At 33.2% G+C, this 18,227-nt stretch overlaps 2 protein-coding genes across 4 annotated transcripts; both read left to right on the top strand.

Annotated features, from left to right (window-relative positions):
• Positions 1 to 5,941: 5,941 nt before the first annotated feature.
• Positions 5,942 to 9,806, top strand: LOC126846647 (lipase member H-B-like). Of its 2 annotated transcripts, XM_050586345.1 has the most exons (7): positions 5,942 to 6,058; positions 6,434 to 6,590; positions 7,763 to 7,914; positions 8,152 to 8,418; positions 8,497 to 8,712; positions 8,945 to 9,101; positions 9,511 to 9,806. In XM_050586345.1, the coding sequence occupies exons 1-7, from the start codon at positions 6,010 to 6,012 to the stop codon at positions 9,611 to 9,613; spliced, it is 1,101 nt and encodes a 366-aa protein (XP_050442302.1). In that variant the 5' UTR covers positions 5,942 to 6,009; the 3' UTR covers positions 9,614 to 9,806. The 2 variants fall into 2 exon arrangements, with proteins under 2 accessions (XP_050442302.1, XP_050442303.1); XM_050586346.1 differs by lacking the exon at positions 8,945 to 9,101 and having other exon boundaries at positions 9,511 to 9,625.
• A 2,547-nt stretch (positions 9,807 to 12,353) lies between these two features.
• Positions 12,354 to 17,182, top strand: LOC126846639 (lipase member H-A-like). 2 transcript variants are annotated; one of them, XM_050586331.1, is made up of 8 exons: positions 12,354 to 12,486; positions 12,722 to 12,848; positions 13,948 to 14,102; positions 14,321 to 14,575; positions 14,668 to 14,883; positions 16,271 to 16,427; positions 16,488 to 16,549; positions 16,995 to 17,182. In XM_050586331.1, the coding sequence occupies exons 1-8, from the start codon at positions 12,435 to 12,437 to the stop codon at positions 17,033 to 17,035; spliced, it is 1,065 nt and encodes a 354-aa protein (XP_050442288.1). In that variant the 5' UTR covers positions 12,354 to 12,434; the 3' UTR covers positions 17,036 to 17,182. The 2 variants fall into 2 exon arrangements, with proteins under 2 accessions (XP_050442288.1, XP_050442289.1); XM_050586332.1 differs by having other exon boundaries at positions 16,488 to 16,584.
• The last annotated feature ends 1,045 nt before the right edge of the window (positions 17,183 to 18,227 follow it).

The raw sequence follows: 18,227 nt of genomic DNA, 5'->3' as shown, positions 1-18,227 counted from the left end.
CCCAAGGATATACAATCATAGTCCAAGTCTACATGCCTACTTCCAATAGCAGTGAGAGAGAAATTGAAGAAGTCTATAAAGGAATAGAAAAAGTCATTGAAAAAGTTAAAGGAGATGAAAATCTTATTATTATGGGCGTTCGCTGTAGTGGGACAAGAAAGCCTAGGACACATAATAGGAAATTATAGTCTAGGAAACAGAAATGAAAGAGGAGATAGATTAATAAATTTCTGTTCAAAACACGAGTTATTAATTACAAATACCTATTTCGGTCACCATCCAAGAAGAAGGTATACATGGAAAATGCCGAGAGACATAGGTAGATATCAAATAGATTACATAATGGTCAAGAAGAGATTTAGAAACCAAGTAAAAGACTGCAGAAGCTATCCAGGAGCAGACATAGATAGTGACCATAACCTATTAATGACGAAAAGTAACCTAAAGTTCAAGGAAATAGTATCAAAGAGAAACAATGATCGATGGCATATAAACAAATTAAAAGAAGAAAAGGCATATGATAGGTTTAAAGAACTTACAATTAATATAAATATAAATGAGAGAACCGACAAAAATAATAGGTCGGCTATTATAAAGAGCACAGTGACAGAAGCAGCATTAAAGGTTCTGAAAGAAAATAAAGCTACAGTACCTAGGAAAGAATGGATAACAGCAGAGATAGTAAGTATGATAGATGAAAGAACGAAGCTTAAGAATGGGACTACTCTTGAACATAAGCGGAAATACAGGGAACTAAGAAATCTTGTAATACGAAAGTCAAAAGAAGCAAAGGAAAAATACCTAGAGGAAAAATGCAAAGATATAGAGGTACAAATGAGAACTGGTAGCAGAGATGCAGCGTATAAATCAGTTAAAAATTTCTTTAACGATTATAAACCCCAAAGAGGTGCAATAGAAGATAACAGTGGAGTAATTGTTTATGAGGACAAAGATGGAAGGAGTATCTAGAACAGCTATATGAGGGGCCAGAACTCACTGGACAAGAAGTAGAACATGAAGAAGTACTGGATAACGGGTTAAATTATGGTGTACTGAGAGAAGAATTTGATAAAGCACTTAGAGATCTAAAAAGGAAGAAAGCTGCAGGAATTGACGAAGTAATACGTCTTCCCTGGCCAGAACGTATCCTGTTTAGTGTTGACCAGATTGGTCGAAGCAGCTCAAAACCAGGCGGTTTTATGTTTGGGTCGTCAACCAGAAAGCTGTTTTTAACGCCGGATTCTTTCCATTGTTTTTTCCATAACTCTTGTGGGGTTTCTTGTCCTATATCCGCGTTCCATATTGGATGCGTTGATTTGAGTCTTTTATCGGTGTGGAGAAAAACATCATTATGAATTGGTAGGTCCGTTTTGTTTTTAATTTGTTCGAGGATAGATGACGCCGCCTTTTTCCTACGTAGTTCGGGTGGTAGTGTATTGGAGAGAACTGGTAGCCATTAGCGTTTGTGTGCTTTTGACCGTCCAGGATATAGTTCGCGTGGCTTGGTTTAATTGTACGTCGACATTGTTACAGTGAGCGCTTTTCATCCAAACTGGAGAGCAATACTCTGCAACACTGTACACTAATGCTAGCGTTGAGGTTCTTAAAACATTTGCGTTGCAGCCCCAGCTCGTCCCAGCTAGCTTAGCGATGATGTTGTTTCTGGTCTTAAGCTTATTCTTCATATGTTGTCTGTAAGTGAGGGTTCTGTCTAGTTTAACTCCCAGATACCGGGGGCACTCATCATTTGTTATAACGGTATTGTTTACAATTGTTTACAGTTAGTCTTGATATATTATTACTTCACGATAATTATATTGATCAGTGTACAAAAGTTTAGCCTCCACTGCACATTTACTCTTAAACGGACAGACAGCCCGCATGTCTACCTCAACGACATACCCCTTCCAACCGCTCAAAATGTCCGATACCTGGGCCTACTACATCTAGACCGCCGCCTTACTTGGGCAACTCATATCCATGCCAAACGTCTCGTATTAAACAACCGCTCCCGTCAATTGCGTTTCCTTCTCACAACACAACACCTCAATCTCAAAAACAAACTTCTCACGTACAAACTACTCTTCAGTGGTATAGACATTGTTGTATCTACATGATGTATATAGAAAAGCATTATGCCGATTGATAACCGGTATTAAGTACACGCGCCGTCACGAAATACAATACTTACGGTTGGCCACCACCATGAGGCTACTTGCTTCGCAGCTGGTATCACCAAGTAGTTAAGCGCGGCGCCGCCGCCAAACACTCCACCGGCGATGAGTAATTTCGTCGACAATTTCATTTTTCTTGAAGGTACCGTACAAAAAAGTAGTAATCAATCGTAATGAAAATGCAATACAGCGAGATATACGAATGTATGAATAGATTTTTCACAATAACAAAGGCTATTTAACGTAATTAAACAAATTAAAGGTTGCCAAGTAATTATTGATTACATGCCAACATTACTTGGAACGATTTTGTATATATATATATATATATAATTCTCGTGTCCGCATGCAGTGGCGTAGACAAGAATTTTTTATGGGGGGGGGGGGGTCATGGTTGAAAAAAAAACACTAAGTTTATTTCACTTTTTAACACTTATAAGTTATAACAAAATATCTATTTTTCTTGGCTTTTTGGCAAATTCATCTCGATAATAGCTTAGAAGAACTAAGCCATTTAGACGATCCTGTTTAAAATAAGTTAGATGATTAAAATACAATTAAAAATTGTATATGATTACACAGTATTTCTAAGGTATGTTTTTACTCTTTTTGAACAATTGTAATTTTTATATTGATAACTGATATGTGATAACAATTAAAACAACTAACGGTATTATAAAATTTAAGTATTAAGCTAAATCAAGTGTAAGGGGGGGGGGTTGAACCCCCTAAACCCTCCCCCGTGTCTACGTCACTGTCCGCATGATATCCCTGACTTATACATTATCCAAAGTATCGGAAAAATGTATAAAAATAAGATTGTATGAGTTTCTGGAAAAATCGTGTATTTTTTCATTGGGTCTACTATTAAAAAAGTTAGAAGCATGTTCTATATTTTCAAAACTCTAAACAATATTTTATTGACCATCGGCATGAGAATGATTTATTGTGCAATCGCTCGGTCAGTTTTCTCTTATGGAATTGCTGCTGCTTGGAGAGGAGCTTTTAAAGGCGCATTTAAAAAAACACTTATAACAACGATAAATTGCTTACTCAGGATTGCTTTCAAAAAACCCTACTACACAAATACAAATATTATATTCAATACCTACAATTTACTCAATCAGACTAATTCGTGGGTGCGTGCAGATACTGTATAAAATATATGTCGGCTGTATACAGCGTATGCAATTTCAAAGTATACGAATGGTCTACCAACGGCGTTCATTCTATAATAAAACACGGCCCCGTACGAGAAATTGACAGGCCGGCTACGTCCAACCGTAACGTGGTAGGCGGGGCTAAAAACGCGTGCCTGCGCCTCGCTAAAACACCTAACAGCGCGTTCTATCGGTCGTTGCATGCGTTCCACTTTTGGCGTGGCGTCCTCTCAATAAGTAGGCTATTACCGTGATTTAAATATAATATATTATTATGTATATTTAAGCCATGGCTATTACTAATTATTCTACATTCTATACCGACTCTGAGAGTTATCCGTTTTTTTCCAACCATCTTCGCCTAATACAACAAAATACCATACAACGCCTATATCTGTTTGCTAACTGTCAAATAACAAAAAAGTAGCTCCTATTCCTACCGTTATTCCACTTCTAGTGCTATATTATTACTCCACGATATTTATATTGATCAGTGTACAAAAGTTGTGGATGTAAAAAAAAAAAAAATAGAAATAATTTAAGTAAAATCGCATGTTGTATCTTGTTTCTGGACGTGGTTTACCTTGGCCGACTAAATATAAAGAAGAAAATTAACTATCAATATTAATATTCTTATAACATTCTTGTTCGCATACATAAGTTTATGAGGAAAATATACAAGTAATCAACTCCTATCAGTATAAGTCATAAGTATAGTATATTGTTAATTTCTAATAATCTTCGCGAGAATGAAGTACTGTGAAAAAAAAAAATACGAGCAAAAATTACCCAATGATATCTATGTATTTTCAAATGGGTGATTACTATAAATGAACTGACATGTTTTATTTTGAAGTGTGATTCAACACGACGTTTTATAATTGAAGACCTTGGAGCAACAACCAGACATGTCCATTTTTTCAATTTTTTTTCTTCAAAACGTTGTTTCAAATTAAAAAAAAAACTGATTATTATTTTTTGAAATTTAAAACGTTATGAAAACAATTTTTTTTTTTTTTAAATGGTCATGTCTGGTTGTTGTCCCAAGGTCTTGAATTATAAAAAATAAATAGTGGCATTCAAACAGTTTGGTATGTCAATCAATACTTTTTTTTATTTCCATGTGCAAATTAGACTTTTTATGAAACTTTGAACCATTATGGCTATTGATCATAATATGACTTCCCCTCAAAATATAAGACTATACAGGCGGATCTCGTTAATAGGCTTGTATAACACTTTTAATTTGATTACTTTAATTTGAATAGCAAACTTAGAAACGAAAAACCCACCGTATTTACAATAGGCCAAGAGGAGAATTTGCTCAAGTATTGGATACCGGGACAAGGTCTGAAAGTCGTGGTACACGGTTGGCTTGCAACGAGTCTAAACAGTAATAGAGTATTTACGGTTACAACGGGTAAAACCATCGAAGTTCGACCATAATATATATATTATTCCCTTTTTATCAAATAACAATAACTGACAATCAATTTATACTATTTGTAAAAACAGCAAAATATGGCTGACAAAAGTATAACATTTTAAACTTTAACAGCTATGCTCGTGTGAGCTGTAGAGAGCTAAATTACCCAATGATACCTTCAAGATAATGATAGCTATGAAAAAAATGGCTACTTTTTGCATAATGTTATGCAATAACGAATATTTTATTCGTTTAAAATTCTGAAGAACACTGTAATGTTGTACGATGTACCTACGACTGTAGTAGTAAAAATGCGAAGAGAAATCATGAAATGGGCATTATAGATATTATCGAGCAAGTGTTATTTTGGCTGTACGGAAACGGTCTTATGAAAGTCTGACGTAAAGGACTACATTTTTTTGTTAATATTATAAAACACAAATATGATGAAAACGCTTTCTAGGTTGCTGTGTGTGAGTGAATCAACAGTCAACAGATAATGAAATGATTTGCATTATATTGTTAATTGCGATACATGGGTAACTATGAGTGAATACCTTATAAAACTTTAATAGCCATGAATAGTAAAGATTACTTTTAAATAAGAAGGTAGATAATATGTACCTATACACAACTATGGCCGGGGCTTAGGAATGAATTAACGGACCTGACATAGTATGGGAGAGTGTTGCATCGTTAGACACACGCCAAATGGCGATAAAGGGGAGTTGCTTGGGTACTTTGTTGTCGTATAAATAGGCAGAAAATATTAGCCGATTGCACTTGATAGGGTAACGTTATAATAATAACGCAATGAAGATGTACATTCAAATGTAATTACTACGTGTAAAGATAGTCGTTTATTTAAGCATGTTAATTACGTGCAACAGTTTAATCCTATATTTAGGCCTCTTGTGTACCTTCATTTTCGGTCGGCGGACGATAAGTCAACAAAACAGGTCAGTGTTTGATTTCTGCCAGTCGTAATTTTAGTTTGTTTAATGTAGACTGCAGATAGGTAGGCTATATTGTTCCACAAACTATTTGTAAATCGAACAGATTAACAAACAAATGACGGCAAATAAAACTAATATATCCTAGACCGTAGTTTTTTTATTTTTAATGTAATTATCGGCAAAATAAATAAAGTCGGTAATATTCGTACCCATGACTATATTAGAGTGGTCGTTGATCGTGGACGAGGTGCTTATATCGTTATACACTCTGAGGGCAAGTTACCAACTTGAAGATGATTGTAGCCATAGCGTTAGTCCTGGTCACATTCCACCTAAGCGACGGTCAGTTTGTTTTTCTTACCTGCAAGTTAATTTTAATAGTTTTACCACAGCTGTCAGCCGACTTGCACCGATTTAATCAAGGAAACGCCAAACGCATACAAAATGAAAAAATTCATTAATTAATTATTATATATTATACATAAAATACATTACACGCTAATCGCTATGCACAATGTACCTGTTGCTGTGAAATAAGTGCGTTACTTGCTCGACCAGATCGTACACTCTTATCTCGTTTGATCTTGCACTGTCGAATGTAGAAGAAAGCGATTCATTTTTTTTTTTTTTTTTTTTGCAACGTCTTACGTTTCACTTCTCAGGACGTCGCCTAATCGAATTGAACGATTCGCATCAACCCTGTTTGTGTTCATATAGCTCAATTAAACATTGGCACAGCTGGAAATGTCTTAAAAAATACGGAACATGCGGTCGAAAACACGGGAAATACCACCGAAGAGACGGCAAATGAAGAATTAGGTAGAACCCTACGGCCGTTCGACCCCGCTAGCTTGAAATTTTCCTACTGGAATCAGTATGTATTTGAACGAGCTGCAATTATTATTGTATATTTGTTGATTATGAAGTGTTAACAAGTTGTCTATCGTTTGAATTATTAAGATAAATACAGTACTAACTAGGGTAGACGATAATGAAGGAACAAACCTACCAATAAAATTCTACACGTTTTCGCGTATTCGTGCCAAATCGTTTTGCATTACTTACAGTGTTCCAATAACTTTTAAAATCTAAACAGTTCCATATTAGTACTAACTACTTACTAATTGAACAGAGAATATTTTTTTGAAATGTATTTTGATTGTTCGATACCTAATAACTTATTTTTTATACACCTAGCTAGATACCTGACATTTTAAGTGATACAAAATTAGACAAGCGTCTAATAGAGAATAAAGTTTTAACAAATTATTTTCAGTCTTCTGCTTACCTACTTTTGCGAATAATTAAAAAATTAAATACATTGGCCAGAATCACTGATTATTATAAACACTAGTATCTAAAATCAATGCTAGAACTGTCATACTAAATAAAAGTAAATTATGTTGCAAGCAATCATGCAAAAACCAATTTATTAATAAATCAATTTTTATTATTAAAATAAGGTAGATTTTGTTTTGGTTAAAACAAAAAATAGGTTGGTAAATAGAAATATTTTCGGTAGAAAGTCTGTATTGGACGACAAGTTAAAAAAAACAACAAAATATCTATGTATTTTCAAATGGGTGATTACTATAAATGAACTGACATGTTTTATTTTGAAGCGTGATTCAACACGACGTTTTATAATTGAAGACCTTGGAGCAACAACCAGACATGTCCATTTTTTCAATTTTTTTTTTCAAAACGTTTCAAATTAAAAAAAGAATTGATTAGTATTTTTTGAAATTTAAAACGTTATGAAAATTTTTTTTTTTTTTTTAAAATGGTCATGTCTGGTTGTTGTCCCAAGGTCTTGAATTATAAAAAATGAATGGTGGCATTGTTAAGTATTGAGTTTAAACAGTTTGGTATGTCTATCAATACTTTTTTTTTATTTCCATGTGCAAATTAGACTTTTTATGAAACTTAGAACCATTATGGCTATTGATCATAGTATGACTTCCCCTCAAAATATAAGACTATACAGGTGGATCTCGTTAATAGGCTTGTATAACACTTTTAATTTGATTACTTTTATTTGAATAGCAATCTTGGAAACAAAAAACCCACCGTATTTACGATAGGCCAAGAGGAGAATTTACTCAAGGATTGGATACCGGAAGAAGATCTGAAAGTCGTGATACACGGTTGGCTTGCAACGAGTCAAGACATTAATGGAGTATTTGCGATTAAAACGGGTAAAACAATCGAAGTTGGACCATAATATATATATTTATATTATTCACTTTTTATCAAATAGCAATAACTGACAATCAATTTATACTATTTGTAAAAACAGCAAAATATGGCTGACAAAAGTATAACATTTTAAACTTTAACAATGCTCGTGTGAGCTGTAGAGAGCAATATGGTATTTTTACCAGTTGCTTGTATATAATATCATCTTTTAAGTTCATTGTCCACTGTCGTTCTAGCGTACCTGAATGTTACCAAGTTTAACGTTATATGTATGGACTGGAGCGCAATTAGCAGCAATCGCTTTTATCTAATACCGGCTTTATCGACGAAGAAAGTGGGCACTTACATGGCTGAAATGCTGAAGAACCTGGTTAACCTGGTTAACAAGGGGGGCAGCACTCTCAAATCGGACAACATCCACTTGATTGGCCACAGTCTAGGCGCCCACATTGCTGGAGCTTGCGGCGCTGCTTTCACTTCGGGCAAAATCGGCCGAATAACAGGTGTGTGTTTGTGTGTTGAGATCTAAACAACGATGATCGATAATCTTACATCGGCTGTATAATAATATTTCTTTTCAGGTTTAGATCCCGCAGGGCCCGGTTTCGAATACATCATCATAGTAGACCATCAGTTGGACAAAACCGACGCCCTTTTTGTGGATATTATTCACACGGCAGCAGGAGGGTTGGGGTATTCCTCATCCTTGGGGCACGTGGACTTCTTCCCAAACAAAGGAAGTCGTCCTCAGCCGGGTTGTTACGATGGATTGAATCTGGTTAAATTTGCACACGCCGGTAAATCATCATTGTACACACTACTTGTACTTGGGGGTTGTAACGCCGAATCTGTACCCATAAAGTTTTTTCAGTTATTCTCAAGCGTACCATAGCATTGGTTTCCTTATAATAATTACCTTTCCTTATAACCCACCCTCATGTGTATATAACACACCCTCAGCTCAGGTATAAGGGGTTCGGCGCTCCAGTTCATTCGGGTGGTCATCGCTCGTATACTTGTCTATTCCAGCGGGATGTAGTCACACTAGAGCATACGAATTGTATACCGACTCTGTATATCACATGGAGTCTATGGTAGCCACAGTGTGTTCATCGTGGTCCAGTTACGAAAGAGGTGAATGCAAAAACAATTCGGAAACGTATATGGGACACTACGCGTCACCGAGGCAAGCTGTTATATTGCATTACCAATATTTTTAAACTGAATAATAATAATATGATAAACGATGGAAAAATATGGGTTCAAGCCTATTTTTAACTCATTCTTGAAGCCTGTCCATGTACACGCATACACTCTTGCGCATTTGGTACATTTTGTATCGAATGAATTAATTTTAAAAAAGAGCTCTTACGCTTTTAGTAACGAAAAATCCTAAATTGATCCTAATATAACGCTTAATACCGAAAAATGGTGATTTTAAAAATTTTAAACAAGTAGGTAAATTAATTAAATATACCCACGTATACATTTATATATTTTAATATTAACTAAATACAACACACCGTATTTGTGTTAATATTTTTTTGAACATTTGTTCATTATGGAGCATTAAAACGTCTGTTGTTTGTTTCTAGTGTGAATGGTAATTTCTATTTGCGTACCACAAGCTCTCCTCCATATGGGTTAAACCAGAGTGCTGACACAACAACACTTCAATCGACACGAAAGAACGTTTAACTTTTAAGATACATAATATATATTTAATCCAATTATAATCGCCAATGGCCAATTTTCCATTAATCTTAAGTTATTTTTATTGAACGGGACTATCTAACAATAATATTATAATGTGTGTTAGTAGGTATGTTATAGTTATTAATACTATTTAAGTACTTACATAATATTACGGTTACCTATTGAGATAGTTTCACTTCCCTATAATGTTATGTAAAATGTTTGATGAAATATATTTTATTTACTCTTAATAACAAAGCGTATTCAAATAAATATGTATTATTCAGCTCGAAGCCGAGAGCTTAAAAATAAGAATTTAATTTAATTTATGTTTTAGGCACTAATTGTTTTTACAGTTTAAAGTTGAATTAAAGGTTGTATAAATATAAAAACAAAGCAATTTGTGATATTAGCTTCAATGCGTAGCTGAAGCTTGTTTTTACAATTATGTGTGTTTTTTCGAACCATGTTATTTTGTGAACTTCTGAAACATTTCTTCATGTAGTTAATCTACAGATCAGAACTGGCACCTGAAAGATACTTAATAAAAATGTACCAACAATTTAAAAGTTCTTTTTATTCCTCAATTACGGCGCTCTGTAACTTTTTTTTTACAAATATTTTAATTACTTCCAAATTTGTAAGAAAATTTTTAGGATTATTGAAAAATGTTGACAAACCAAAAAAATATCATAAGCCATTCACCCTAGAAGGGATGAACATTTTTTCTCTAGTTATCTTTTTCGAGCAGTTTTAGAAAGATTAGAACGAAGGTAAACCTAGAGTAAAACTATAATATTTATAACATTTTTAAAAATCTTAAGTCAATATTTTTTTTTAATAATAAAAAAGCGGAAAATTACACTTTGATCGTTGTGAATTTCTATGTCTCTATTTGTGAGTAAATTCACAGTCAATAGGCATCAGAAAAATATTTTCATTGATAAATGAATAAATGATAAATGGGCAACAACGGAATTAAATTAATGAAGACAAACGTATGGACCTTAATCGTAACTACCCTAATAGTAAAAATACAATTTTAATATTATTGTAATTTCAACACTTTCATCGATATTTGTATTTCTATCACTTTTATAGTTATAATAATTTCTGTGGACCTGTGACCTACCTCGACCCAGTATGCGCCGACCCACTGTACTAAATATTTTTCATATTATGACAGAATTATTTACCTTTAAGACATTAAATTAATACAAAGTTAAATATTGTGTTTAGTCTTGATAATCGATGTGATTATTATTCTTTAGTTTTTTCAAAGTATTTTGGTGCTGAGTTTTATTAGATGTTTCACGTTGGACAACCGTGAAAACATGACTTTCTTCTTGATTTTCTGCACCTACTGTTAGGTTTACTGTGAAAAAACCGGGTCATTGAAGTTGTATATTAATATTTGTTTTTGGATAAGACACTTGGTAAAAATGTTTTCAAAATTATGTTATTAGAATTATTGTTATCATATTTAGTACAATAATGTAAAGTGTATTATTTTATACTTATATATATATATATATATTATAGCTCACTTTATAACCGAGCAGATACTAATGTATGATTAAACACTAAAATTTCGGTTTTCTAAAATTATTTATGAGTAATACGATCATATTTATTTTTTTTAGTTATACAAAATGCGTTTATGTAACTAATGTTAAAACTAAATCATGATTGAAATATACAAGGTTACCTATTGCACATATACCCTTATATTCATCAAATATGCAATGATAAAAACAAATATGTCAGCATAAAGGCATGCCAATCAAAATCAAGTATATAAGTACACAGTCAAATATATAGTAATAGTAAAGAATGTCCCTTTTTCGAGTTAAACAAGGTAAAAGTTATGCCGGCGACAGTTTCTTTAATAAATAGAAATTGAAATCATTTTTTAAATTTATATTTAGAAATATTATCTAAAAATTTGTATTTAATTATTCTTTGTTACCTATTTAATAAAATACACAATAATCTTTACCCCGTTTTTATAATGTCATTAATCTTAATAATAAAAAATAACATGGTTTTTAGTGCAGTTTTTTGCACACAAGAAATTGCGCTTTCCCCACAAGTTAGAAAAACTATAATATAAATTCTGGTTTTAAACATTTTATCGAATAATTATTGGAATTATTACTTGAAATTAAACAAAATAGGATTGTAAAATGAAACACATGTAGTTTTCTTTTTCACCGTAGAAAAAAATAGTGTAAAATGTATTAAATTTTATCGCTATTTCGTACTACGCTTTTTACAAATTTACGTTGGCACTTTGCATACAATTTAATTACAAAGCAAAAAGAATGCCAAGCTTTATTAATTACATTTGTAAGCTACTATTTTTTTGGACAAACCAATGCAATGAACATAACATGACAATATTAAACTTAAAGTGATGGTATAATATGAATTTGTATTTGATTTTGACGTGTGTGTAATATGTACCCAACTCTAGTATTGCATTATAGTTGTATTAAAAAAATAGATTTGTAGATAATTGCGCGATAATCGCATGTTACCAGACACTGGCAAATGTGCATTTTCGTCGTTCAATTTTTAATTGCACATACGAATTTCCCATGTAACCCAGATCAGTAGACAGTACATAACAGTAATTATAATAATATACCTATTGCGGTTCGCCATTTGTTTCCAAACGCGCGTATTCGGCACCTGTATTGGATAACAATAACGGCGTGACTGAATAATTTAGAGAAGTGAACTTATGTATATGGCAATGGCTGGCAGACGTCAATAGTACTTAGACATACTTAGAACACTGCTACACGTCATTCCAAATATTATGATGTTCATTACCGTAGTCATTCTTTTGCAGATCACGGCTAATTGCAACGGTATTATGTTGTGCATTAGTTTAAACACAATATACTATTAATATTAAACAGCTATCTGCTATAGGGCACCGGAGTAACATCACTAGACAAACGATTATATATAATACAACTACACTAATACTTAACGTCAACAGAACACGGTTAAATTACAAAAAAACCTTTCTGTAGTGTATTTCTGTGTGTTGTTCGAAACGCCTAATAATATTATATTATGATGAATTCAATTATTTTACAGCGGATGTTGGTGCCGGATGGAAAATCACTCATGAATTGGTAACGCTGGCATTAAAAAAAAAGTTGGGATTCGAAACGACAGTGATGGGTGCCACAGAAAAACATGTAACATTTCTCTACTGGAATTCGTACGTACACCACACGTGTAAAATACTAAAATACTAAGATTAGTTTAATTTCAATATAATATTAATGCGATCGCAGTTAATTAAGTAGATAAAAATCGAAAATAAGAAATCGCCGATTGGTTTCCAATGAATTTTTTTTTTAAATTTGTGTTTTCTACCTAGAAAAAAATTAAGCAACCCTTGGGGTTATATATTATAGTAAAGAAATAAAATAATGCAATATTTAAATAAACCCTCTACGGTATACCACAAAAATAACAATCATCATCGCATCACAACAGACTTTTACTCAGCTTGTTTTACTGTGTTTTCTATGTTTAACTTTTAACTCGACTACGGTAGCACAATATTTTCCACTATGGTAGGAGTTTAACACTGCATTTTATTTTTCTGAATTCGGTCACTCTATATTACACAGACATTCATTACCGCTAGAGACCTAAAATTTAAAAATTTTAAAAATACCAAACGCATCGCCAATAAGTTTACGATAGTAATGTATTTCTTATGGACGTTAGGCTAGATAATAAATTTAGCGTACAATATGTTTTAGCTGTAGAAACCCCTGCCTCGGATTAAAGACAAAAGCGTTTAAAAGCCTCATTTATCAATTACCAACCGATCCTCCTTAGACCTATCTTGAAACCTAAATGCGGCGCAAACTAAAAATGTTACCAAACTAGGCCTCTTCCCGGCGATGAGTACATATGCATTATATTTGTTATTGTTTTTTTCGTTGTCAAAATGCTAATTGTAAAATCATTATTTCGATGCGTGTTACAGCATAAATTTGAGCTGTGTCATTATATTGTACGTATAATACTTTTACAAGCTTAATAGGTTCCATGTAACTAAGTAGACAACAATAATATTACAGTTATAATTTTGATAGTCAACGCTAGGTTTCATAATGACAATTAATAATGTAAATCTCTTAGGTTAATTCATTGAGCTGCATATGTTTTTTGGTCTTTTGTGTAATGATATAAAATATAATATCATCTATTAATTTTATTTTGTTATTATGTACTACACCTATAGTATATATTATTATTATATTTTCAATATTTTTATTGTTGTATGTACTATCGCATTTTAGAAATTGCGGAAATAATAATCCAGCGGAGTTAAAATTAAATCAGGAAGAAGAATTGTTTAAGTATTGGATTGAGGGTTTGCCTCTCAAAGTCATCGTTCACGGTTGGCTCGATTCAACTGAGTACGAAGACGACGGCGTTACCTGCGTTAAAAAAGGTTAAACAAAATATTATATTATATTGTTTCGTTTCTTATACTTGTAATACTTTATTAACTGAAACCCGTAACACTTATATAGTTTGTCGAAAATGTGTACTTGGTCAAAAACAGATAGGGGAACGTAGAAAACTATTATTTTCAATGACAACTGTTGTACACTAACAGGCTTATGTTTTCTCCAACATTTTACAACTATTATTGGTGTGTTTATAAAGCATACGTGGATGTTGGAGGATTTAACGTGATAACGGCGGACTGGGGAGAATTGGCCAATAGCCAAACTTACCCGATGGCTGCCATTTTTACCAAAGACGTTGGCGCTATCATAGCTCGGCTGTTACACAACATAATGCAGTTGGAAATAATCCAGCCTAAAGACATTCATATAATAGGACACAGTCTGGGCGCCCACATCGCAGGAGTTATCGGTTCACATTTCACTGGGTCAGACCAAATCGGCAGGATAACAGGTGATATACATGCGGACTGTGCAGTGTAAAAATACTTAAGTGTTGTATTACATTATATGATTCAATATACCGTGAATCGGTTTTTTGTGCAGCCCTAGATCCGGCGTGTCCCGGATTTGAAATTTTCAAAATAAATACCCAACGTCTTAGATCCACTGATGCTTTATTTGTTGACGTGATTCATTCATCTGCGGGCACGGGAGGTTATTCAAAATCGATTGGACACGCTGACTTTCGCCCCAACGGTGGAAAAGCGCCTCAACCAGGATGTTTCAGTGGGTTTCAGCCCATGGATATATTCAAAGCCAGTAAATTTATGTTTTTCCCATTAATAAAGTTTTTATTTTGGCCGTTATAAGTATAGTGATGTGTTAGGTTAGCCGCCATGGCAGTTCATGGTCCAAAAATTACCAAAATATGCCCTTCCAAATTGGGTTTTCTTTCAAAAATTGTTTAACTAAAGAAAGATTATAAACTCATACATAGTTGACATGTAGTCTAATTTAATTCACGCTATTTTATAACAACTTTTAAAGAAATATATCTTGTATATTAGAATCATCCGCGAGTAGCACCGGGAAACTGGATAGATAATAATAGGAGGGTTTCGAGATCTTCTCAGCGTTAATAATTATGAAGCCACCATAAGACTAACCCACGTATGCCAAAAGACCATAGTTGAGAAGTACCTGTTGACTTCTGGTTTAATAACGTGAATTTTCCATCGGCCTCCCAACTTTCCGGTGCCATTAGAGATTTGAAAATTAAATAGCTTTTTTTATTTAACCTTGTACCTATTGATTTTGTGTGAAAATAGTAGACAGACAAAACATTTTAACGTCATACCAGTGTTTGCTAGCGACGCAACGTTGTCAAAATTTCAATAATTGAAAAAAAAATAAACAAAAATACATAGACATTGTAAACATATTTACACATCAGTCGTGACCCTGATTTTTGTACGCAGTCAGGTATAAATGTTTCCATAATATTGATATTAATACATGTAGGTAGTATGGCATAAAAAACCGAAAATAATAAGTACAAATGACAGGCCGCATGTCGCATGCACATTGTTTTAACCAATTCAGTGCGATGCTAGATTGTCATTCAGCCAACCTCATCGACTAAACATTTTTTTTTTTGTCTATCATAAAACTATTAACGTATACACTTAAATACGCAGGCGATTAAAAAAGTTCAAATCTGCATTAAAAGTCGCATAAAAGCCCAAATGTTGAGAAATAAGTTAATAGCCAAAGCGTGAAAACGTGGCATTTCTATAGCTACCAATATCGGAAGTTAAAAATTACAATTTTGCCAAGTTTATTAAATTCACGAATACATTATGATATAACATGATCATAATTTTTTTAAACAAAGATTGGGCCAGGATTTTATCTTGAGTTATTGAACAATTTATTCTTTATTTAAACGTCACTTTGTATTATCATATTATTAAGTTGAACTATTTTCACGCCACGGGAGTAAAACCCTCCACAGATCTATCCTTAAAAATTGTCTAGCCTTTCGGTCTTCAATTAATAATCTCAAATTTTCCTTAATATACTCTATTGCCTAGTGTTTTTTCAGGTGCCTTCGGCATGGGTTGACTATGATGTTTATAATATATTACCACCCCATAAGTTGTGATCGCTTATATCTCGCTAAATTTGTGCTTTATTTATTTTTTAGTTTGCTGCAGTCATTCGAGGGCGTACTTACTTTACGCCGATTCCGTGTACCACAGAAATTCTATGCAAGCCGTAGAATGTGGTTCTTGGGATGAATTCAATAATGGCGGTTGCACTTCCGGATATCAATCTTATATGGGACACGATGCCAACCCCAAGTAGCTAATTTTTAAGCGCCTAAAAACCGATCCAAAGTCAATAGAGTGTTTTGTTATTAGTGCACGTGGTGATTTTTATTTGGAGACGAACAGATCTGCGCCGTACGCACATGCTGGAGCTGGTACGTCTTACTATTACCAAGAGGAAATGTAAAATGTAAATTAACAATACAGTTATTTAACTCTAAAACCTATAAAATAAATACATTTAAACAATTTATACAACAAGATTAATACAACAATTGTCAATAATTGTAATGCGGAAAGCAAAAAGGGAGGGACCCTTGTCGGAATTTTATCTCAATCTTGATTGATTTTGGAACAGTTCGAGCCTAATACAATTATTGTGTAGGTAAAAATGCACTTTGAAGTTTAAAATTGTATTGGCGTTTTTGTTGAAACAACTTTGGCGACAAAAGGTTCGCTTTTCTCATCGCAATTATTTAATAAATCTTTAAAATTAATGAGGTGTATATTTTGTAGGCTAATTGTTTTCATACTTAAATGCGTACAATTACTTTACAAAAATTCAAAAGAGTATAGTAATTATTTCTTTTTTGTTCTTAGATGTTCTTTTTCAAGACACTTGGGCCGATGACCGACTATAATGGAACTGGACCCTCATAAATAATTAAGATTTTCTTTTCAGATTCAAGATACAAAATTTGTTTGTAAAAAATGTAATTATTATATTGTCAACAATACGCTTTCATTATTATTTCACTTTTTATGGCAATATATGTGTAAACAAGTTATTTTTTTCATTTTTTATTTGTAAATGGGGCGCCGGACGGTATTGATTTATTATAAGTCATATTTATGGTTTATAGAACCATCATATTTTTAATTTATATTCATGCACTGAAATGTTTAAAATCATACAAAACAACTAATGTAACCAGGGCTGGTGGCAAAGGGGGTATGGTGGGTCGTCGTCTCGACCCCCCCCCCCCCCGGTTGGATTTTTCGTAGTTAACAGTCGGCATTTTCTTAATAGCAAAGAGTCGTCGGCAATTATACGACTTTTTAAAAACTTAAAAAAAATTTGGGGTGGACCACCCTTATCACTTAGGGGTATAAAAAAAAAAATAGTTTACGACCTATTCTCAGACCTACTGAATATACATACAAAATTTCAAAAGAATCGGTCAAGCCGTTTCGGAGGAGTTTTGTTACAAACGCTTTGGACATCTATATATCTATATATATATATATAAAATTCTCGTATCCACAAAACGTTGAAATACTTAGGTTTCAAGAAAGAAAAAGGGCGCCCGGTAAAGTAGATTTGTTCCCTATGTCTAACATTCAGTTAATTGTTTACTACTTGAAAACCAATACGTTTTAACTAATAACTTGATGTAGTCTTGTCAAATTAGACTTTGTAAAAAATTGCCTATACTTTACTCCTTAAAAATGGGCGGTGTGGCGTCCTCTTAAAAGTTGTTGTCGACAACTAAGTTTGAGTTTCGGTTTGGTGCATATTTATAGGTGAACATGAGTTTTATGCTAAAGAAAGTAATTTTTCACCACCAAAACGACTTGGTTCATGTAAAACAAATCTCTTTAGTTCTAGCACACTATTGAACTTTGTATCTAGAACGGGTTTTTTGTTGTCAATTTGTTTATGTTAGGGTATCATCTTAACAATGTTTTGATTTTAAAACACAACCGGTATCATATTTTAAAAGTTAACTTCTTTTTATACAACCTGTTTCAGTTTAAAAAAAAATTGGAATTATTCCAACTGAAAGTGACGTAATGACTTTCAAGTAAATGCTTCGTTGTGAGCTTGTAATG

The sequence above is a fragment of the Adelges cooleyi genome, unplaced genomic scaffold (genome assembly GCF_023614345.1).
Source record: "Adelges cooleyi isolate 19-005CV unplaced genomic scaffold, UGA_ACOO_1.1 ACOO_flye_CR_arks_rails_tigmint_CR_PRNA_9, whole genome shotgun sequence".
Taxonomy (NCBI): Eukaryota; Metazoa; Arthropoda; class Insecta; order Hemiptera; family Adelgidae; genus Adelges; species Adelges cooleyi.
The sequence above is the reverse complement of the archived record's forward strand: the minus strand, read 5'-3'. Positions and strand labels throughout refer to the sequence as shown.

Coding starts and splice junctions, on each gene's coding strand:
- LOC126846647 (XM_050586345.1), top strand. CDS start 6,010: ATGATTGTAGCCATAGCGTTAGTCCTGGTCACATTCCACCTAAGCGAC. Junction 8,713..8,944: donor GGTTAAATTTGCACACGCCG/GTAAATCATCAT, acceptor TGTCTATTCCAG/CGGGATGTAGTCACACTAGA. Junction 9,102..9,510: donor GGACACTACGCGTCACCGAG/GCAAGCTGTTAT, acceptor GTTTGTTTCTAG/TGTGAATGGTAATTTCTATT.
- LOC126846639 (XM_050586331.1), top strand. CDS start 12,435: ATGATGTTCATTACCGTAGTCATTCTTTTGCAGATCACGGCTAATTGC. Junction 14,884..16,270: donor CATGGATATATTCAAAGCCA/GTAAATTTATGT, acceptor TTTATTTTTTAG/TTTGCTGCAGTCATTCGAGG. Junction 16,428..16,487: donor GGACACGATGCCAACCCCAA/GTAGCTAATTTT, acceptor TTTTGTTATTAG/TGCACGTGGTGATTTTTATT.